At 38.5% G+C, this 23,726-nt stretch overlaps 2 protein-coding genes across 2 annotated transcripts; both read right to left on the bottom strand.

The window, feature by feature from the left end:
- Positions 1 to 6,127: 6,127 nt before the first annotated feature.
- Positions 6,128 to 11,354, bottom strand: LOC127017855 (pulmonary surfactant-associated protein A-like). The gene is given in 5 exon segments (XM_050899149.1): positions 6,128 to 6,331; positions 6,333 to 6,467; positions 7,989 to 8,090; positions 8,092 to 8,146; positions 11,314 to 11,354. Coding segments are annotated over 5 exon segments (537 nt in total).
- Positions 11,355 to 15,851: 4,497 nt separating this feature from the next.
- LOC127017887 (pulmonary surfactant-associated protein A1-like) lies at positions 15,852 to 18,936 on the bottom strand. Its single transcript, XM_050899183.1, has 4 exons — positions 18,780 to 18,936; positions 18,104 to 18,169; positions 17,173 to 17,250; positions 15,852 to 16,426 (listed from the first exon to the last, which is right to left on the bottom strand). Exons 1-4 carry the CDS (start codon positions 18,919 to 18,921, stop codon positions 16,050 to 16,052), a joined length of 663 nt encoding a protein of 220 aa, XP_050755140.1. The 5' UTR covers positions 18,922 to 18,936; the 3' UTR covers positions 15,852 to 16,049.
- Positions 18,937 to 23,726: the final 4,790 nt, after the last annotated feature.

Genomic DNA, 23,726 nt, shown 5'->3' with positions numbered 1-23,726 from the left:
AATGGAAGAACAAGTCAAAAGGGCTAAACCAGCAACAGCAATGAACTTGTTCTGCTTCCTGTTCCACTCAGTCAGTGATTTAAATCTTTAGCTTTCAAGTGGGGAAAACAAGTGTTACTGTGTACTTGTTCTCTAACGTAACTGCAAGCTTCCTATTAATATTTAAAGATAATTACACGTCTAGACTAGTTTTCTGAAGAGGTCATCACTGCTGCAATGTCCATAGTGTGCCCTGTAACAGTGAGCAACGGCAGAAAGGTGAATTCCTATGCCACTTCTGTGACTGCATGTTATAAGCAGAGGTAGCAAATGGTAGGAATGTGAAAAGTTCTGAGATACGGATTTCTCGCACAGTAATTGACTCAAAATGAGGGTGATGATCAAGAGATAACTATACTGCAAGTTAAGTGTCACTTAAAACTCCTGTAAAAACCAGAAATCAAATTCATGAGTTTAGTACCTTAGTGAAAAGGCTGTATTTCAACTATGTAAAACCTCAGAAAGATCTAATAACACTGCTTTGATCTCAAGGGCCAAACCTTTCAAACCAAGAGTGTTATGAAAATGCTCAGAATCGTAAAATATTAAAAGAAATATCACTGAATTTGCTTGTATTATAAATAATTCCTCTACAAGTAACAGCTGAATAAAGTGCTAATTATAAATATTTCAGTATTAATTTTTAAAAGGATTTCAGCCTTTATAAAGCATGCTGTAGTTTAGTCTGATTACTTTTAAGTAAAAACTGTGTATATTTATCTTTCTGTGAGTAAAGTCACTACAGGATGCAAATCTAGCTTAAAGAATTTTAAAAACAATATGAAGTTTGAGTGCAGAAATCAGATGTATAAAATTTGGGAGATGTTAAACATACGGTGAAGACAGAGCATATTTAATAATGCAAAAGTAGTACAGCACACTGCTGAGATTTTGCTGATCATGCCTTTAGTTGCAGTATGTCTCACCTCACTTCCAAAGTAAGTAGGTGACTACAATGAAAGTTAAAATGCAACAGAAGTGTTTCTCAGCTGTTATTTAAAGTATGCATAAATCACTTTTTCTGGACATGTAAATTCTGATTTTTATATTTCATCTAATAAGGTGGCTTTATGTGTTATCTTACAGTTCCTGACATATATCTATTAGTTTTCTGACTCTTGAATGTATTGCAGAGAAGGGCAATGTATTTTGACTCATACATCTATGAGTCAAATAGACATTTCCTGTTCTGAAATATTTAGACTTTGCACACTTTTGAATAAACTTATACAAGCTGAAGGTCTGCTAACTTTAAAAGGAAAATAAAGGATTGCCTTATGCAGTGCACTTGCAGACATCCATTTAGCAAACTATTTTGATATTAGTAAACTTAAAATAAATTACATGACTAGCAACTCTATATTTTCCTCTTCATCCCTTCCCTGGTGACAACCTTTTTAACCAAATTAGAAATAATTTAGCTATCCCCTTATTTTTGCAGAAAAGCCAGCAAGCAATTGAATTTGAGCTGAATGTTTGCATCTTTCTCGGGCTGATTACCTGAAGTAAGTTCTGGCTTTCTCTAAAGCTTGTGCGGTCCTGTAGGCATTCAGCTCTTTTCTGTCCACTCTTACCTTCTCAGGGTCCTCAAGGTGTCTTGCAAGTCTTGCGGATAAAATCAAGTCGCTTTGGGTGTCCATCCTCTGCTGTCAGGCAGCAAGAGTGTGTGTTAGAGAAGGAGGTGTTCAACATGCCAGACAAACCAGGGAGGGCGAGGGCAGTGTCCCCTCACCTGTGAGAGGCTCAGGTGAGTGCGGCAGTGTGCACAGGTACTTGTTTGTACAGTGGTGCCTATATCACCTCCCACTTGGTGTTCTTAAAGTGGCACAGTCCTTTCCAAAGAAAGGATGAAGCCATTCTGCCTTGACCACAGTTTGCTCAGGATCAGCAAAACAATAGCTGGCTGTTCACACATGCACAAGCTGCTTTAGGAGACAGTCACTTGTAGTGAAAAACGATGGCCCTTTTTTTTGCCAGGAAACCACTTGGGCTTTCCTTGTAAATCATCTTATTTACTCAGAAGTGAATAATCTGATAATAATAACCAATCAGAATCTGAGTTATTTAATGAGTAGCACATGCAGCCTTCAGAGCATGAAGGCTGATGCCCCTAAGGTTATTGCAGATCCAAGGAGTTCATACACCCAAATCTCTTCCAACTATGTATGTTCCCACTTGCTACTTACAAGCTTAGCTTCATTTAAATACTTGAAAAAATCACAGCTACAGTCAGGCTGTTGCAGTTCTATTATATGGAGTAAAAAGCACACACAAACCTTTTCAGAGGCTTTGCTAAGCCAGCTCTGGCTCCGCTCCGTCCTGTTGTGGAGGTGGCATTACACAGTCCCTGAGAACTGGCCCTCCTACCTGTACACAGTACTGCATCTAGCACTTGTCTGATGACAAGGAAAGATGTGAAGGCCAAACTGCAGCCTGGGTTAAAAACCCATTGGTGGCGACAATGAAGTCTGTGCAACTGTCTGTCTTGGAATGGATATATCCCAAGGGGTCTATGTTTGCACCTACTGAAACCGAAGTTCAGACTTCAAGCATGTCCCTTTTAGACCTAGTCAAAGTCACCTAACTGGCAACAGGTTTTTTTAACCTCTTACAAAACACAGAAAATAGGAACCAGGGTATTTTTACAGAAAATAACAACTGTTAAGAATAATTTTTCACATGATGGATATTTTTACAGAATTAAAAACAGTTTTCTGAACATTTGTTTGGGGAAAAAAAATAATTGTTTTCCACTGTAAAAGGCAGAATCAGTAACACTTTTCCCCCAAAACTTGACATGTGACTTCCATCTCTCTTGATATTTGACACTAATATTTCATCGATCTTGCCAAAATCAAGTTCCTTTTTAAGTTTCTTTCCAAGAAATCTGTTTATCCTGGTTTTTACTAACTTTTAAGATTAATAAGATTTTAATCTTAATCCTGGTGGTGGTGTCATTACTCTCACCTTTGGAAGTGGTGCTCACCATTGGCTGAAAACAGAACAACATCACACAGTTTGGCTTGTCAGCAAGCTGGGTGGTCCAGTACATGCACAAGTACTGGTTAAAACATTGCAAATAGTGGCAGTCTTATAAGACACGACTAGTATTTAAGGTTAGGAGAGGGTGGATTAGGCTTTTAAAATAAGTTCATAAATGTTTCAGAAAATAGATTTGAAGTAAACACTTGCCAGTCTGGTAGAATCCTGTCTTTCTACAAATCGGAGGATGCTGTGCTGCCCTCTCATTCAGATTTAGAATTAGGTAAATTAGGTGCCCAAACGCTGAACCAATCTGCTTTTCAGGCCAAGACTGCTGGTTTCAGACCTGCCTGCTGTCAGCAGGGCTGCTGGAGGGAGCAGCTTCAGGCAGGGTGAGAAATACTTGCTTTGTTTGAGGTTTTAGGTCCTCATCTAGTACCACAAGTAGCTGGAGTGTCTGAACAGGGCTAGCATCTGTGGCCGTGGAGTAACACATTAAGTCCTTTACCCTCTTGCCTGGGAGTCCACAGGGGAAAATGCCCAAACGCGGGGTGGTGGGGGAACATTTTTGCTGTGGCACATATTCACTAGATGGACAGTGAAGGCAGCTGCTTTCTTTCACAAGCCTGCAACTAGCTCTAATTTTGAGATAACTCTGTAACCCCCTGGAGATAAGCAGGATAAAATAAAAAACTTACCATGGCTTTAAATGTTTGAGCACGGGGTCCAACTTCATTCTCAGGCTGATGTTAATAATTGTAAACTTCCTAAACTTTATTGGAATACGATGAGTGGAAAACTACTGTATGAGGCGATGCCTGTGTTCCTGTTTCCTTGTGCTTGTGGCAGAGTTAGTTTCACAACAGGAGTCACGCAAGGCTGAAGACTGTTGGCGGGTGAGCTGATGGGTGCAGGCAGATACTGGTGAGCTGTAAAACATTTGTAAGAGTAAGAATAGAGTTTGAAAATGAAACAGTGCCTCTGGACTCCTGAGTCCTCATTTCCCCCCTACATATCTGTTTCAACTAGGTTAACATAGCAACATAACAGTCTACCTAGACCTTACATGATATAGGAATCAGTAGTTTATATTTTGGCTATGTTGTCCAGAAATAGGGCATTAGTTAACAGCTTGTACATCTCCTTACATGCCGAACAGATGCATTGGATAAACTGCGGACTTTGCTCACAAAAGTTTTCTCTTTGTATATGTTGGGATAACTTCACAGCTCCTGGAACAGGGCAACATGATCCTGTTTAGTATGCATTATTGTGATGAAGGATTTGAATATTGCTGGAGTGAATAATTAACCTGTGGAGGTAGACCACCTGCAAGCACCAAAGTGTTCAAGCAGAAAGGTGTCTTGGTTTGACATTAGCCCTGTTGCATTAATCATCCTAAGTACCTGTAAGATAAACTGCTTAGTTTGCAGAGAATAACAGCAAGAATGATTCACAGGCCAATGACATCAAGCGGAGGGCTGAACAGAGGCCAGGAAGATCCATGCCTTGTCACAGAGCAGGTGGTGAGACTGTACTCAAAATATTTGAGTAATTGAATTTAAGCTGGTGCAGGAATGTTGTGCATGGCCAGTTGCTGCTCTGGAATTACAGTGATGTGCATGACTATGAAGCTCCAAGCAGCCCCTTTGCTGGCCCCTGCATTGACACCAGCTGTGAACTTGCCTTCCCTCCCCAGTTACCTTCATATTTTGACTGTTCTGTCTCCCTGTCACACAGAGGGTGAGAGGAGCTGGTCTGGCTCTAGAGCTGGATGTTTCCTTGCTCAGTTCTCCATGACCAAGCTGGAACTAACAAAGCACATGTGAGTGTAACTGATAGCCAGGCATTTGGCTTTATGTCTATGGAGGCATGCCCAGATGCTCAACCAGCCTTTGTACCATGTCATGGAGCTTACACAGAGCCTTCGTTGCCTAAGCTATGTTGAAGTCAGCTGCCCCAGAAAAAGGAAAAAAATTGTAGACATCTCTGGATATGCCTGTTACACTGTGCAATTGTGAATTTAAACCTTGGGAATACTCAACTTCAGTAGGTGACTGGACTCCAGTAACAAAGTTGTTCAGAAGGCTTTGTCTTAATCCTTTAGCTTGAGCTGGAGGGTGCAGGTCCTGAGCAGCTTCTGCAATGAGCGCAGAGGCTAGGCTGCTTCAGAAATGTAGGCATCCACCAAGCTTAGCCCCATGGGAATCCCAATGAGGGTTTGCCAGGCAGCTCTGTGGTGCCCACAAATTAGCTGTATCTGAATCTTTCTACTACCTAGCTTAAAAAAATTGGCCTTGTCATGGCTCTACTGATTTCCTTAAACCACATGGGCACTGTAACTACTGTTGGCTCCTGTGTGTTTTTTTCCACATACATCCCACATGGCATAGGACCTTGGGCTTCTTGTGCTGCTACCACTTTGAGTCAGGAAAGGGAGCAGGAGTTGCTGGAGGGGCTCAGGACAGGCGGCTTCTGGCCACCACTTTTCAGGTATATGAAGGTTAAAGACCTGCTGACTCTAAAGCTTTCCCATGGGAAATGTAAGGTGGGTGAGTCCCCCTTGTGCTCACAGCTCTGTGTCACCCTAGTAGCGCTGCTTATGTCTTCTTTCAGAGGATCTGTTATGGGTGTAGATGGGCAAAGAAATGCAGGCTGAGCAACAGCAGTGGTAGCAGGAGTGCCTGTATGGGTAGGTTTGGTGAGGAAAACTTACAGAAAGGGATCAAAATACACACAACTTAGAGGCTTGTGGGTAAAGAGGTGCTGGAAGATGTTGTGGCTGCAAGTCACTTTAGGTATGTGCCCAAGAAATCTACTTGTTGCTCTTGTAATAAGTCAGCAGGCTAACAGAGCAGTAGGAACCCATAGGCAGTCATATCAAGAAACTCTGTGCGCAATGAATAACAGAACAGACAAAATGGCCACTGCTTTTGTTTTAAGTAATTTCCTCTATGGCTGGCATTTGTTTAAAAGACAAATCAGGCTGGGAAAGAGTGGCTTTTATTTTTCATGCTGCATTATCTGAGTTCACTAGCTACAAATGAAGAGACAAGAGATAGGCAAACGTATTCCAGGGAGGCTGCCAGAGCAGCAGGGAGAAGCACTAAAACTGACAGACAATAAGGCTATTCTGGTTGCGCCCTTTTTCATTCCAAGTGCCATCAGCGTACATCTCCACACATTCCTCTTTCCCTTTGCCAGAAGGTTCATTTAAATGCCAGTTAGTATAGCTCAGCTGTGTACCATCCAGGAACTGGAATTTGCTCAGAATAAGAGATTCCTTTATCCCCAGGTAGGTGTAGGTATTTAAAACTTTTCACAAAGTACAGAATGGCGTCATTCTTGCCCGGGTTCCTTGGAGTGGCAATAGACCCTCCAGCCTCTTTGCATTTTTTCAGTGTAGTATGGAAATCAGCTTTTTTCCCATTGGTAGCAAATATTTGCTGTTATCTTTTCCAAGTGGTGGACTGCAAGTTGAGGTGAAAGCTGTTAATCTTTTATGCATTGTTTTGCGGTCACTTTGCCAATTGTAATTCCTGCTATTTTCCTCCATAACTTCAGATTAAGTCCAGGAAGAGGTAAAGGAGAGGAAAACTTGAAATCAGAGATAAAAAAAAGAAATGAAAAAAGACAACCCCCAAAAACCAGAAGAAATCTGAAAAGATGAGGGGAGGGGAAAAAGGGAACAAACATAAATATACGGACAATGAAATAGGAGAAGTACAAAAGAGGTTGGAGAAGGAGGGAAGGAAATGAGGAATTCTACATTTGCAAAAAGTGTATTACTATTTTCTTTGAGACGGTATAAGCTCTCTGAGATGGTTTGCAGTATACAAGGGTGTATGTCAGTCCTTGAGTGAGTAGGATCTTAGATGTGATCTGATTGTGATTGGTTTGGTATGTTTTTAGTGTTCAGTTTATTTGTCTGTTAGGAGCATGAGGTGCCCACAGAGCACTTCTGCATAGGCAGGGATTTTAATCTGATAAATTTCTGACTTGCTTGCACCCATACTTCAGAGCTGTTACCTAGGTGTCTCCCACTAGTTATGAAAAACTAATCCACCCCTTCCCCCCATCTGAGAGTTACCACTCTCCTATCTACCAGTGAACAAAATATAAATGGAATGCAATAAAACTGCAGGAAATTCTGCCTTTTTCCTAAGAAGCTATTTTGTTGCTCATCTTGTTTATACCCACTAATCCAGCTACTGCAGAAAGTAAAGGTGAATAAATCACCTCCTTCAAGTCTGGAAATCCAATGTTCTAATTGACAGATAATGTCTTCCATTTCATTATCAACCAGCGGTAGGAAACTTATGAGCAAAACCAGCTATTAAGCGCTTTGTGTTACAGTTTGAATCTTGGCTTTCAAGATAAAGCAGAGGTAATCATGTGAAATTGATAGGAACTTTCAAAATGTGTTTGACCTGTTTTAGTTTACTGCTGTGTTTCAAATAAGGGATCTTTTCACACATTGATCTTTGTAAGGATAGGGAATACATTCCTGGAAACTACCTGCAGAACAGTGATGTTTATGGAAAACTTGAATTAGTGAACTGAGTTAGTCTTCACTCTGAGCCAGTCCAGGCAAAACACTGGCACTTGTGCAGTAGGTTTAGTTGATTTTTAACTGTGTCTAGGGATTGTTGACAGAATCCTTCAGGCTGTTCAAGCACTTGCTTGCAGCTCCAACCTAACACCTAGCAACAAGTTCCTTGTGCCCTGTGTTATGGAAAATGATATCCTTTTCTCTGAATTGAACCATTGTGTCATTAAGTAGGAGAGATATAAGCATCTTTCTTCATACAAGGAACTAAAAGATTTGTTTACTTTCTATCAAGTAGAACCCACATCAGATTATACAAGATAGCACTGAATTTACAAAGCATAAAAATAGAACACAACAGTGACACGTCTAGATAAAAGCGGAGATGGTAACTGCGTGTACCTGGCATAAATCCTGCATCTGTCCCATCTTCAGGCAAGTGCATGAAACTGAGCAGTGATGGAATTCCTGCAGGTTTACCTTGAGCAGGGCACGGGAGCAGGGAAAAAGCTACTCCTAAAGATTTTGTGGAACAACTGTGGAGACAGCAGTATTTCAAGCCAAATGTAAAACAGACTGGTTTACTCTCCAGTGTAGAGTCCTGCATTATTAAAAAAAAAAAGCAATGTTTCAGAATTTTGCTGTCTGGGTTTGAAGTTTTATGTACCTTAAGCTTTGCCCTCAGTGACCTGAATGTCACTGATGTAGTTGCAAAGTTAGGTTATTTCAAATAATTAAAATATTTTTCCGAAAGACTCAGTCTGCTAGGCTACAAGAGTCTACAGAGCAAAAAACCCAAAACAACCCCTTCAAAGCTCTTTTTTTGTACAGCAGATACCATTATATGCCACTTTTCCCATGCAAAAAGCTATAGTTTGTCTTAATTTTACAGGGGAGCAACAGACACATGTCTGCTTTAGTAAGAGAAAGCCAGGTTAAGAGAAACTGGGATATGCTGTCTTATATCAATTGGTTTAAGAGCAAAACAATTGTTAATGTTTATTCTTCCATTATGGCATCCATCTTTTAAAGTATCTTCACCTCAGGCGATATCCTCTGTAAAAGTAGGTGAAAGTTTTAATAAAAATGTTGAGACACAAAGAAAAAAATCTAAAATGGAAACGTTTGTGATACAGTTTCATAGGATTCAACATAATTGAAATGGAAACCTATTTAAAGGTGTTCAACTTGTCTAGCAGCTTCAATATGAAATAAGAAAGACTCATTAAATAGTCTAATTTATAGGGCATGTAACTTGAGATTCATCTTGTTACCTACAGGAAATACAAAGAGCATGTAATATGATACAAATTTGCATATGAATAGAAATTTAATGAACTTTAACTTGAATGATAGGTGGGTTGTTTTCTTCAAGAGGTAAACACACTTAAAATGTGAGGAAAATATTTGAGGGTACTGTCTTGATTTGTAGAAACACTTTCGTAAGTTTAAAAAAACCCAACCCTGGAGCAGAACAAAGCAATTTCTCAATACATATTTGAAATACCTAATGTTTCCACAGAACAGCTGTGTAAATGTTAAATTGTAAATGTCTCTGAATCTAAGCCAAAACAAGTTCACCTGAAATATAATATGCACCAGGAACACCACCATCATTTTCATTAAAGACTGAGAACTTTCCAGTGATAATTACTGAAGTCTTGTAACTAAACAGAATCTCATCATTGTAGCAGCAAAGCCAAAAGACAATGGTACATCTGCAGCATATGTAGAGGTAACGGCCACAGAAGCACATACGTAAATAACTTAAAGGATACTCCAGGGGAAGTTTGTAGAGCATAAATAATAACAATTTTATCCAACAGAACAATGACTTTTCAGTGAAGGAAAAAGCTGCTCTAAACCAGTCCTGTAAGTACAGAGGCTTCAAGATGCGGAGTGTCACTGAAATGGAAATACATTGCCATGCATTTTAAGTTATTCTCAGCTGAGGGTTGTTTCTATCTAATGGAGACTTTTAGGAAGGGAGTTTGAGGCTGTGCTCCAGTTCAAACAAATAAGATGTGGTCACATCATCCTTGTGATGTCAGGCCAGCATCCTGGTGTTGCAGCAAGGCTAACAGCTGAGTCAGTTGAGGTATAGGTGCTTTGAGATTAGATGGGGAACGTGAGCAATACCCATATCAGTCTAAGATGCTACTGGATCTAAGTAAGCTTAGATCACCCCCACAGGCACTCTGCACCTGGACCCTGCACTTTCATACTTACCTCAACAACTGATGTAGAGTCCTTTGTCGTTGGTGTTGTGCCCACAGAAGCCTGATTAATTCCTGCAGCATTGTTTATTGAGTGCCCTGGAAAAGGCACCAGTCTGTGAAAAATAAATAAGCAGTACCCAGCTATATGTACCTTGACAGAAGAAGGCTGTTTTAAATTTGCATGAATAACCTTTGTTTAAAGTTTCTTGTTAAATTTCAAGTTTCTTAGCTTTTGAGTGTTTGACTTAATGCTTTTAGCATTCTTTTGGCTGAGGTTTTCTAATTGTTTTATGGAAAAAACCCCCAGAGAACATGAGACAAGCCATTACCTGGGGTCCAGATGAGCTGTAGAAAAGGTCACTGGCAGAACCTGGGCCTTTGCACCTGTGAGAACAACTTTTGCACTTCAACTGCATCTGGAAGTAACAGTAAGTTAGGCAAGTGTGAGAAGAGGATGAAGCTTGGCCTCCATTACTGGGTTTCACATACTGACTGATGGCCTGGGAAACCTGGAGGGAGACAGAAGTTTTCTTGTGAGAGAGAATCTGAGAAGAACTGATGTAGATTTGATACATTCTAAACTTTTCTTCTCTTTATTTTCATCAGCATATTGATAAGATGGAGCAAGCTAAACTAAATATTTAAAAATACTTATTTCTACAATGCTTGTTTATGATTGCCTAATAGAATATTCTGTGTAACTATCATAACTTGTAAACTATTTTCTGATCTTGCTTTGAGCCACATATCACGGAAGCTCAGCAAGATTCAAGGATACAGATCTGATAAAGAACAAACAATTTTGGAGTATTGAGGCAACTTTTCTTCTGTGTTTCCACATCTATCATTAAGAGGTTTTATAATTTCAGTGCTAGTGAAGCAAATGAAGGATATTCTGAGAGCAGGATGTGTTGCACAATGTAGGTAAATGCAAAACATGCTAAGGACAAAAGTTGGTCAACACTGCTTTCCTAGCTGCTTCAAGAAATACAGACACTAGAGTTGAATTTCAGTTTATGAAAGTGGGTGTGCGTTCCTTCCATAAGCCTGGTTGTTAGCCTTTCCTTTGTATACTTAACCCCCTGAAAGTTGTTTTTTTTTCCTTCACAGTGCTAGTCACACCTCAGGTAACCTTGAGAATTCTTTTCATGTATTTGTTTTAAATGGCCCCAACCCCACTTACATTTTCTGTTTACATTGATTTTTGTGCTGTTCTGCCGTTGTTTCCGTCCTACCTTGCTACCACCTTGTCCTGTGCTTTCTGCATTTCCTTTTCTCTTCCAAATCAGTCAGAGTGTCCCCAGCAGCTCCCTTATGCCTGGGAATATCAGAAAGAGCACAGAGCACATGGGACCTAGTGTCTCCCTTTCTCAGAGGAGGGCTGAGGCTGGTTTTGCTGATGTTTAAAAACAGGAAGCAAAGAATTCAGCAAGATACGGACACCTGGGATGGCAAACTTCAACGTGGCTTTTTTTTTTTTGTAAATTATGAGCAGCATTTTAGAGCAGAAAGTCTTAATTTTACCTGTAGACAGTGTGATCAGTGCTCGTCAATGCTACTGCCATCTTGCTCCGCTGACTTAAGTTATGTGCGAAGGATCCAAGTGGAGGTCACTAGATGTCTCTGATATGTCACTTGGTGCAGCTCAGCTGAAAACCACAGAAAGAAACAGTTTTATGTTTATAACGAATAGAAAGCAAGACAAAAGTTCTTCAATAGTTCTTAATAGCAAAATAGCTTTCTAATGGGAGAGAGAAAAAAACCCTCATGTTTATGAACCAGATGAAACTATTCCATATATTCTGCAGTTGTCCTCCATTATCTGCAGAAGAAGATTAAATTGTTCACTAGTCTTTACTACCATAATTACCATTGCTGCAGCTGCCTCAAGGGTTAAGGTACCCTTGCTGTACAGTTCCTTTTGGCTCCTGAGCCACAAGGGCAGAGATGGGTGAAAGTTTCATTCCAGGTTTCACCTGGCATCACACCTGGCTTATATCACCCTTGAGCCAAATTCTGCCAAACCCTGCTTTCCTAACAGGGACTTCAAATCAAATCCAAGTCCCCTTATCATTTTAAAAGGTGCTTACTCTAGTTTCCAAGCATCCTGTATTGATTGTGCTTTAAACCCAGGAATGTTTGTATAACTGTAGGTTAATATGATTTTATAACAGTACATTTCAACTTCTGATAATGAAAATCACTTGCAATCTGACACTCTTTGAGGTTGCAACATGTCTGTTATACCATTACACAATACTCTCGAGAACATTGTTTTCCTCTGGTTCATAAGAGTTGTAATAGGGCCATTAGTCTTTCTACCACTTCTCAGTGTGGTTTCAAAACCACCTAACAAATTTCCTGGTGGCAAATATTTCTTCTCCTATTTGCACTTACAGTTCTTCTAAAGAAAAGCTGCAAATACGTGTAAAAGGTATGATTAATCTTTGCCGTACTTTGTATTTGCAGCACTGCTAGGATATTGCAGCAGCAAGTACTGGTACTTTTCCACCATATATGTTTTTTTCTCTGGAAAAGAACAGAGGAATAACATAATTATTCTTCTTTAAACTTGGTTTCAAAATTAAAAAAAAAAAGGCAGCACTGGTCACAATTTATACAAGATAAGGTAGCCCTGCCAGCCTGTGTCACATCCTGCCAGTTACTATGTTCCCATAAGGCTGAATTTGAACTCCATTTTCCCAAGAACCGTGGGGCTTGGGTTTTTTTAATCAAATTTCTACAAAAATCAGGAAACCATGGAAAAATACTTATTTGCTGTAATCGAAGGTCAATTTCTTTACATGTGGTAGGGATTGGCGGGGGACAGGTTTTTGAGCGCTCAGAATTGCTAATAGTATTTCTAAGCTAAAACAGCTAATTAAATTATACAGTTATAAAAGCAGATATCACTGTAGACCAGAGAGAATTCTCTCTAAAATCAAGATTCATAATTTTTATGGGCAGACAAAACTCTCACTGTTAAATATACTGTAATAACAATCATATTAAATTTCTCTTATGTGATATGCAATCCATTTGCTTCAGAAGGAACTGAATTTTTGTGACCTTTTCACTTGTACTAAGATCTTAATTCTCAAAATGTGCTTTTATAGCATTTGAGAAGTGAATAAGTTATTTTTTGAATTAAAGATCTTACTGTTAGATTGCTTTTCTGAAGCAAATTATTATAAATAAAGAAAAAAAGACTAACCTGGATTTTTCGTGGTCTGGTTATGCACCAGGGATTATTTTTGCTCATTGCATTTTTAAGGAAAGATTTTATCAAAACTATTTATCCTACAATAATAGAACAGAGAAACAATTTATTCTGTTTCTTCTTGTGCCTGACCTCTCTGTCCATTTAAAAAAAATTCCATTAGTATATAAATGCAGAATTTGGATCCTTCACAAAAAATAGACTGAAATGCTTATATGTGTTTTCAACAGCATTTGAGGATTTAAATTGATAGGGTTATACACATTCAAAAAAAGGCTGTCTAAAAGAACAAAATAATGATTTCTGGATACTTTTCTGTTTCTCTGTGGAACTGCAAAGAATAATCAAGTAACATTCTACAGAGTATGTACCTTCACTAGGATTTTAGTTACCACATACGAATCCCATGAGATACAAATGCATTCCAAGCCTGTCTGTAGAATACTGCTTTTATTAGGGAACTTCATTTCTTCCACATATGGTTGACACTGGACTTTTTTTTTTCCCTCTGAAATTCATGAAAGTTAGGAGAGAAAAGTCCATGCAAAAGAATGTGGACACAGCTTTTTATAAAGAAGGCAGGAAACTGGCAGATGTCCCCTTGATATCTTCAGTTTTATATATGAGGCATAATCAAGACTTCAGCCACAGAACAAGGAGGGCTGCTTCAGAATTGTATAAGGGGAAGGCTAGAGCATAACAAGAGAAGAACTGACTATGATGTTATATGGAGATATTTTGTGAAAATAACTGAGGAGTTTCGTTCAATTACCTGAAATGTTACAGATCTCAGTGTGAACCATAGAGGGGGAAGTGCTACCTAGCAGTTCTTTGACCAGATCTGAGTAGTTTTTATTTTTAAGCAGCACTTGTATATTTGATTCCCGCCCCCCCCCCCCCCCCCCCCCCCCCGATAGTAATGGCTTAAGCAGAAAGAAATTGGACTCTGAGACCTAGCCTAGATGCTTTGCTTATTGATGTAATAAAAATTAGCTTTTGACTGAAAAAAATCTTCTTTTTCTTAACTGGATAGAAAGTACCCAAGTGTCTTGAAGTCTAAATCTGCTTAGAGATAGGTGATATATTGTGTTAAGGTATTTGTAAGATTTTACACATTAAGGATTTTAACAAGAGATTTGTATAGTCACTTAGTAAACATAAATGTGGTGGAAATAAATTGTTGATTAACTAAAGGAATAGGATACTCCAAACCAGTTGGAGATCTGTGTAAATGAATTATGTGAATTTGGTTCAGATAATAAAAGATCATGTTAGTAGAGTGACTTTTTTTTTTTCCTTTCTCCAACATGATGCCTTCTTATGGCAGGTAATCATCTTGCTCTAACAAAGAATCTGTACGGTTGAAAGACTCAAAAATTGCTAACAAGGTTTACTCATTAAAATACTACTAATCAAAATGCAAGAGGTAGAGGTAGTTTTAAGTAAACATTCAACTCTTTCTAGTGGATTTAGTGCAGCTGGTCAGAGCTAAGCCTAGGAAAATTAAAAGGTATTAGTTTAGCCTTATCTTTTCTCAAAGTAACCTGAGAGTCAGAATTTTTGTCATGGCATGATCTATTCCCTTCCAATTTGAAATTTTTGGCCAAGATGGTATCATGGTCACAGGTCTCAAAGGAAGCTATTTTGTAAAGCAGGTTCACACTTTGAAATCTATCCAACATGGTACTGGGTGTACTTTTCCCATTTCAAAGTCCCTGTCCACTCTCAGATCAGCTGGAGTGCTGTATGCAATGCTGGACATGAATCCTCTGCTGCCAAAAGTATCCCCTTATCTCCTGTGTCTGAAGATGCTAAAGCTTTCCTACTTGACAGGGCTTGAAATGACCATGTGAATAGATCCCATCTCTTCCTCAATGCAGGCTAGGGACAAGGGACACCACTACCCCAAGTCAAGTCTAGGTTCCTGTGTGTTCCCTGCCCAGAGCCAAATGTAGGGGAGGAGGAGAAGATGAAGTAAAAGTGTTTATATGTGTATTTTAAGTCCAGTGGTTCCTTTTTTCCCTCAGGTGATGTGAAAATGATAATGGATGAGCCCAGGACTTCCTCACTGCAGGGTGTGTGAGAATTTGCTACTTGTGGTACTTTACTGAGCTCCCACTGCTCACCTGCTGCCCAAACTGAGTAGCAGTGAAAATATTTTGTGAAAAGATGCTTCTTGATCCCAGTGGATTGGAGTCATGGTCTGACTGTGGTTGCTTGGCATGACATCAGCAGAGAAATAGCTTGTGTTTGAACTGACTGAACTTCCAATCTTACCTGCTCCCCCAAAATAGTATCGGATTGTTCAGTGGTTGGGAGAAGACAGGTGGCCTTCTAACACTGCAATGGTCATAGTTTTATGAGGGAATGTGGTGTTCTAGCAACAAAATGCAATCTTTAGTATTTTATACACATATTTCTATGTCTACATGGATCTAATGCAATGTTTATCTTAGTGTTTTAGAGAGAGTAGCTTCTGAAACTAAGAAAATTAATTGTAACTGGTACTGTTAATATTTTTGTAAAACAAAAGTTAAATATGGATGCTGAATGAATCAGTGCATGCTTCAATATGACACAATACAAGCCCTGTAATTCAAAGAGACGTACAAAACCTGAGACCATAATTGCTCCAGTGAAGTCAATCTCTGTGCATCTCTTAAGGCAGAAACTATTAAATACTTGGAACTGCTACCACTATGAAGCCACAGGCAATTTTAACTTCAGACCTTTCCAATATCCCAAGTCAAACCTTGGAATTTTCCTCTAATCTTCACAAAGGCACAGTGGACAGAGACAGTCTGCCATGAAAACTGAATTCTGAGCTATTCCCGACCCCTCAAAAGAGAGAGAAACACATCAGATGATGCACATTTTAATTAAGTTAATCACCTGCTACATTTGGCATTTTCTTAAGGATAAAAAATACCATAATATGATTAATTTTAGATTTTGTGACATAATTGTAGAAATTGCATAAATCTGAGACACAGGGTATTTCATTGTCGCCATAATCTGAAGGTGGCTGAAAGGCCATTCTTTAAAACTCACAGATTGTGAGGCGATTCAGGTTACATTTTTTGTCATTCCAGCTCCCATCAGTGTACATCTCTACACAGTTTTCTGTCCCTTTGCCATTAGGCTCATATTGGTGCCACTTGGTATAATTCAGAGGTGTGCCATTTATATCCTTAAATTGACCTGAAGTCTCATCCTCTTTAATGCCCAAGTAAGCATATCGGTTATACTGTTTCACAATATCCAAAACAGCTTTATTCTCCTCCTCATTCATGGGAGTTGCAAGAGTTCCTCCAGCCTCTTCACAGGATTCTAGTGCAGATGCAAAATCAACTTCCTTCCCATTGCTAGCAAGTATTTTCTCTCCTACTTCTCTTATTTTCCCATTCAAAGCAAGCACTGAAACATGAGAAGAAAAAACCTAGTTAGCTTTTTAATTTCCTATGGCATATTGATGAGAAAGCAAAGAAAGAAATCAAGAGATGAAGAGAAAATTAAAAGTGGTAAGAGGAACAGAGGAGGGAATAGAGGGCAAGAATGAGAGTAAAGGATGAAAAAGAATAAAGATCTTAAAAATTTTACCAATTCACTAGTTGTTCACTAAGTATATTGTTATGCTGCTTGTGACCATCTGTCCTTGTCTTCTCCAAGACAAGGATGGCCCACTAACACTTGCTACATCCACTATCAGTCAGCCCTATTTTATTGTGTGTACTCTCTAAAGAGGATCAATTTGCTTCAAATTTGAACAAGTGAAACAGAAATGATAATTTTTGTTAATTCCTTCTCAGTACAAAACAATTTACCACCTTTAACAATTTGGTTGCTGATAGATAAAAATGCTAGCAATGTGGTACAAGGCTGAGGAGTTCCCATGAATCCATGTGGAAAGTGCAACATCAGTTGCAATATTTTTTTTTAATAAATCAAATTTGAATAAATGTGCATTAGTGTTCCTGAGAGAAATCTGCTCCAGGGAAAATGAGTTCTCATCTCCCCTGTTTTAGATGAGGAAATGGATTTTTGGGATGTAGTGTCGTTTTCAAGTGCAATTTCTTTCCTGCAAGTCATGATTCTATAATTAATTTTGCCTATTGCACTTAAAACTGATTGTGAGCTGAAAAAGTAAAAATGGGGAAAATTACCGCCTTCAAGTCTGGAAAGTCGGTGTTTCAAATTTACTAAAACATCGTCGAGTTCAATGTCCAGAAAACCAGGTAGCCCTACAATGATAAAAATAAAAGTTATGCAATCAAGCAAAACTAGGCTCGGCTGACAGGAACAATTCCTTGGATAAAACTAATCATTTTCCAGAATTAACTAGCGCACAATGTATTTTTTTAACATCATCTGGCATAAAATAAATATTTTCCCAATATTTTTTCACACTGTTGTTAACCTACATTAAAGCAAACAAACAAAAACCTCCAACCCTCTGAAATGCTGATAATTCCTCCTCTGCACAGAAGAAAATGAATTTTTCTAGGTTGAAGCCTTATGTTTGTCATGTCTGTGAAAGTGGCTTTGCCAAAGAGAATTTGTTTCATTCTAATAATTGTGAGTGCACGGGCACAAGGGAAATTTTGGGGAGGGAACAGTTCCTATGGCACCATACCATTTTCTTTTTCATCTGCTGGGTGGATGCTTTGTGTTTTTACAGTGTGATCTTATTTTAATGGAAACCATAAGCACTGGTATAGGAGGGTTTCTGCATACATTGTGTGAAATACAGTCCACCCAGCACTGCTTGCTAAAGATAGGAACTCACTGTAAAGGTAGGTACTTTTTTCATACAAATGTCCATGGGTAGCAAAGGTCCTACATGTAGAATAAAGTTACTAGTGTGCTGCCGTGAACGTGTTCCCATTATTCACAACTAAAACAAAGAGCAATGTAGAAGCACAAACTATTGCTGCATCTCTGTCTCTCCTAGTTGCAGCTCCTACTGCGCTTCACAGTCAGTAAAAACTGACATATTTGACCCAATAAAGAGAGTCCATTTGACTGTCAAAACATTACATGGACATCAGCCTTTTTCACATGGTGGTCCAATATCCCCTTTGTCTCCTTTCTCACCTTGTAGCTGAGGAAGATGACCTCTTCGAGGAGGCCCCATCAGGTTTCCATAGGGTCCTGTGAGACCTGGAAAAGAGAAGCACAATTTTTCTTCCCATTGATGTATATTCTGGGAACTTCAGGATGAAATAGAACTTAATCACAAACTGAAATGTGTTACATCTATGAATAATTTTGATAGTGCTTTAGCCTTGGTAATGGACCTGGAGAACGCATTTCTACATAGAAAGAAAATTACACAGTGCAAAGTGTGTTCCTTACCAGACTACTTTTGCACATACCATCTTTGAATACTAGAGAAACATGCCAGAAGCCTTTTAATTACACTTGTAAATACTGGAATAACATTTTATTCATACTGGAAAAAAAAAAGAAAAAGCTTCTGCTGTGAAAGAAGCAATTCCCTTTGGAAAGTCAATGGAAAAGCACTACAAAGATATATATATATTATATTTATAAGTTTAAATATCAATAACCTGTTCATTTCCCCTCTTATCCCAGAAGACAGAGGAGGCCTATCTTTTAGGAAAAAAAAATTAAACTGACCGTTTCCTCCATTCAGTCCTCTGCTTAATGCGGCTGCTTCCTTGAGGGTACATGTCCTTCTGTGTTAACGGTTTTTATTCATGCAGTCTTCATGACAAGGATTTCATGCAAAAAAGTGAAGTTTACTTACCTGGTGGATGTAGCCATCCTTTCAGACCATCTCTTCCACGGATACCAGGTAGCCCAGGAATTCCTGGACATTTACACAGTGCATGGCAAGTCACTAGCAAAGCAGCTACTGCTGTGAGCATGTAGGATGCGTAAGAAAACATGATTGCTCAGGCCAGCTGTAAGAAAACCCACATATTGGTCAGGCAATGATTCTGGAAGAAATTGTAGGCATTGGCTTATATAATTGAACATTTTTTCTCCCCCCTCCCTCCCCTGCCATTCATCCCTTCTTGAAATTTACATTCTTTCCTTGTTTAAATAAAGTCTGTAATTTAGGTATAAGACATTTCCCAGATTTATTTTGCCACCATTGCATAGCTTATACACAAAACTGTTTCTAGACTGATACAGAGTGGTATGCTCCTTACAGAATGACAGCTACACATTTGGGAGTAGTGAAGACAAATCATCCTTTTTGCTATCAGTGACTATTTGTTGGATTAATCCTTGAGAAATTATGTGCTCGGATGTAACTGTTGGCCATCAGTTGTCTGTAAGGGCTATAATCACTCAACGAAACATAGATGCATATGCTACCAACCTGAAAGGCACAGTCTGTTACAGCGGTTGTTGTGATGGTTTGGAGCTAGTTAGCCATCTCTTTAAGCACAGTACTATTTAAGCACATTTATTCAAAATAAGCAGACTGATAGAGTGTTTTACGCATGGACAAAATTTTATAGCTCAGTTGCCATTCCTATCTTGTTTTGAACAAAATTCCACAAGCTTGAAAATGTCAAGAGTTAGTCTTGTAGAAAATGCATTTTTGCTATAGGCCTATTCATCTTATTTTATCCTTTCAGATATAACGTTAAGTAGGGTTATAATCTCAGTGCCGAGATTTCATGACTAAAAAGCACTCTGAAACTGTAGATCATGGGTTTACAATGCAGCTAGTGGGTATGCAGCATTGGTAACACTGTACGGTTATAAAACCTGAAGTGGTGGACTATAAGACACTATGGCATGGAGATAGTCAGTTATTGGCATAATTCAGTTAAAATAATAAGAGAGATAAAGAAAGGTTCAACATGCCAGAATGGGTATCCCTTTCTAATGAGATGACCCTGATGGGCTGACTCTCATACAAAACATATAACTCAATACCCATGACTTCACTTTTCTTTTGGCAGGAATTAGAGAGGATCATGTACAACACTCTTAAAAACTTCATCCTTCAAATTCAGAATTGACAAGATCATTTTAATTGACACATAATATGCCCTAAATCCACCTCTGCTTAAAGTTGAGAATAAAATCTTGGTTGGCTTGAATGCTGGAAGATTATTAACACCTGGGTTCATCAGTTAAAACAAGGTATTTGTTTCAAAGCATATATGTCAAGCAGAATCAAAATGTCAGTTTACCATTTATTAGAGATACACTAAAACTGGACTGAGCTTTAAAAAAAAAACCCAAAAATGTATTGTTTACATCTTCCAGACTGACTCTATCATAGAAGGCTTTTGACATTATTCTAAATCTGCATCAATACCAACTATTTTTAAGGGCAAGGTTCACTTGTTTTTCTAGAGGAATGTCTCATCAAAATCAATTCAGTGGGACATACCCTTAAACATAAGAACATTCAATTACATCATAAATTTCAGCATTTTGCTGCATACAGAATCTGTTTAAGTAATAGCGGCGTCTCTTCCTCATGGTCAAGAATTTCCACTTTAACGAGTGGAAATTTCAAATCCTTTACTATATTGAAGGCTAGCAGACACCCCTGACAATGCTAGCCAATGACTCAGAGAGCAGATTAGTAAAGTCTCTAACAGAAACCTACCTTAGGTGGCTAGCAATACTTACATCCCTGAGATAAGGAAATGCAATTACAACAGGTACTCTTTATCTGGTGCTGATCATTCAGGGAATTACATTTGAATGGACTACTGCATCCAGCTCATAATTGGATTATGATGCAGAGTCAGAGTCTTGATCAATTATATAGCAAAATGGAAAAAACAGCTCTTCAGTTTCAATGACCTTCATCAATCATTACCATCTGGTGTCCTTCAGGCATCTCCTCATCTACTAAGATTGCTAATATAAGCAAAGTAAAAAAATATTAATAAAGGAAAATTTAATTTTAAAATGTAAATATGACCACAGAAATGAAAAGGAACAAGTTTGCCTTCTAGCTGAAGTTCCTTGTGATTTATTAAAAGGAAATTCAACTTACCCTTCTGCTTCAAAGTGAAATGGAAGAGCAGTTCGCACACGTCCTGTTTATATAGTGTAGTGTTTGTTAAATGACACCGCTGAGGTGGAGACTGGATAATGAGGGCAGGAATGAGCCTTTTTAGTTTTGCTTACACACTTGTTATGCAAATACTGAGAACAATTTTAAGGGTCAAGAAATTTCTTTTTCTTTTATAAGAATAGAAAGAGAAAGTTGGAGAAAAAACCATCTAGAACTAACAGATAACTCCAGAGTTGTAGACTCATACAAAACGTATAAAATTTAAAGAAACTTTTGGTGATTCTAAGTGATACTGTAACAATTTTTTCTTGTTTTAAAAAAGCAAAAATGGCATATGACCACCAGTGGCTTTTGTAGAAGGAAAGGTGCTCTTGTTAATTAGGGAAGCATGTTACCTTCCAGACAGAGTCTGACCTGATAATCAGAATTCTAAATTTTGCTTCCCAGCTCTGTATCTGATGTACTTACTTACCTTAATATCATTTTCTAGCTGTGTGTACGCTCAATGTTTCTGTGAGCATCTGGTCTCTTTTGCATGTAGAGTACAGCTGATCCTCACTTGGTCAGAGATGGATCCTGGTAAAATCTGTATACATGTGGAAAATCCTCAAATGGACAACATTTTCAAGTAAAAAAGAAACCAGAGGCTTTGGTCCTCTGGTTGCCCAGCAATAAAGATTGGGATCTCATGAGTAACTTCCTTCTCGTTCTGATGCCTTCTACTGTAACGACATTTATGTTCGATCCTAGCTGTGAGGTTTGTTTTACGAACCTCAGCAAGCCAACACATCAGTGCCTCACCTGTAAGATAGAAATACCTCTGCTTCACAGCTTTTCTCTGTTTTGCCAATTTACACTGTGGTCTCTTAAGGATAGAATGGTTTCTACTTTTCATTTGCATTTTACTAAAACTACTTAAGTTTTGTCATGATCCCTAACTATAGTGTCTTTCTACCCAGCAGAATTCACAGCTGCAAGCTAATATCTCTAGGCTCCTTGTTCAACAAATAAAGAGATGTCTAATATCAACTGGCTGACCTAGCTAAGAGAAAACACCAAAGGAAGAGATATGTTTAGGATCCCCTTTAGAAGTAACTTAGTCACTTAAATCCACTTCTATTCACAACTGCGAGCCTTGTCCTACAGTTAAAAGGGCTCAGCATGGTCTGTCCTCCCTCTCAAAAAAAAAAAAAAAAAAAAAGGCAAACTGAGGAGATCAGTGTCCTTTTTAGCAAATGATCAATTAGCACTCCCAAATGTATGTTATAAACAATCTATCTTCAAGTCCTTCCTCTACCTGATATGCAGCAAAGCTTTGCATGCAGGTTAGTCATTTTACAAAACCTCTAATCCCACTAGTTGAAACTATTTCCTTCTGTAGTCCAAATGAGGTAGGTGAAAAGAACTGGTGTTAAGCATATAAGATGTGGATTAGATAGTACCCAGTAGGTAAAATAACTTGTTTCTGAATCCTGCTGCAGTTTGGGAATAGCACAGATACCAGGCAATTCAGCACAACCAAGACATGGGTAATTCTGTTTCTGAATGGCAGCAGACCTCTGGGGTATGTACAGCTCTAAGAAATTTCTGCAGTTGCAAGATAAGATGGAACTTAATAGATCTAGACTTTGGGAAGTAGTATTTTAAATGATTAGGTGCTCAAGTTCTTGGGAATCTAACTTACCAGAACACAATCTCATATAGATGCAGTTTCTAGGCAACTCTGCAACAGTTGTAATGGTTAATACTGTTCTTTAGTATCACTGCCCATATACATCCTCCCCACGCATATACATGCAACTTTAATACATGAACAGCATGATAAATTTTTGCAGATTTGTACTATTTCTTCCACCTAACACAGTTTATACTTTAAAAACAATTAAATAAAGAATTGGAAACATTAATCAGGGAAGTCAGTAAAGCCCCACCAGCTACACACTATCTCTGTCCATTCAGAAAAGTATGGCATGAGCTTATAATGGCTTAAGATATAGAAAAACTTTATAAATTATTATCTTCTACCAAAACTTTCAAAGAAATATACATTTGATAACAGTTATTCTCCCATGAGTCAGAATATACTTACACAATGGAAGCTGATAAGAAATCTAAAACATAATCCAACATGAGAGATTATTCAGTCATTAGATTTACTTTCCTTAGTTATGTGGCAGAGAATTAGAGAAAACAAACATACCAGAATAAGGAAGAAAGAAAGTAAATATTTTTTCTGCAATCTGGCACCCCTGTAGAATAGCTACGAGGCTTGGTATTCTGAAATTTACAGGTAAACCTGTGTGGTAATGGCTGAAGATCTTTAGCTGGGTAACACCCACAAAACCCAGCCAGGGAACTCTAATGGTTTCAGTGGGCCCCAGATACTGCATCCTTCTTTCTGTCATTAAGTAGAACAATAAGATTCCTTCTAATGTCCCCTAACGCATTAAATAATATGCTGTGTTGTTAATGCCAAACCCCACAATAGCCTGCTCAATGATTGGCAAAGGAGAACTTGGAGAAAAAAAAAGGAAGCTGATTTTCAAAGACACTGTGTACCCAGAAAGACTGCTTCTTTATATAGCAGCCATGCATGCTACCCTCAAAAAAGTAATTTGAAAACTAATAACTGCCAAGGTGGTTTCAAAACTAGAACCAATTTTATATAGCCTTCAAACCTCTAATTTTCAGAAAACA

Source organism: Gymnogyps californianus, chromosome 6 (genome assembly GCF_018139145.2).
Source record: "Gymnogyps californianus isolate 813 chromosome 6, ASM1813914v2, whole genome shotgun sequence".
NCBI classification, from domain to species: domain Eukaryota; kingdom Metazoa; phylum Chordata; class Aves; order Accipitriformes; family Cathartidae; genus Gymnogyps; species Gymnogyps californianus.
Note: the sequence above shows the minus strand (reverse complement) of the source record. Positions and strands in the feature narration are given on the sequence as shown.

What these genes read in the sequence shown, in the direction of transcription:
- LOC127017887 (XM_050899183.1), bottom strand. Translation starts at nt 18,921, where the DNA reads ATGTTTTCTTACGCATCCTACATGCTCACAGCAGTAGCTGCTTTGCTA. An exon ending in AGGATGGCTACATCCACCAG is followed by an intron (nt 18,170 to 18,779) that starts GTAAGTAAACTT and finishes TCTCTTTTCCAG; the next exon opens with GTCTCACAGGACCCTATGGA. An exon ending in ACTTTCCAGACTTGAAGGCG is followed by an intron (nt 16,427 to 17,172) that starts GTAATTTTCCCC and finishes CTCATGTTTCAG; the next exon opens with TGCTTGCTTTGAATGGGAAA.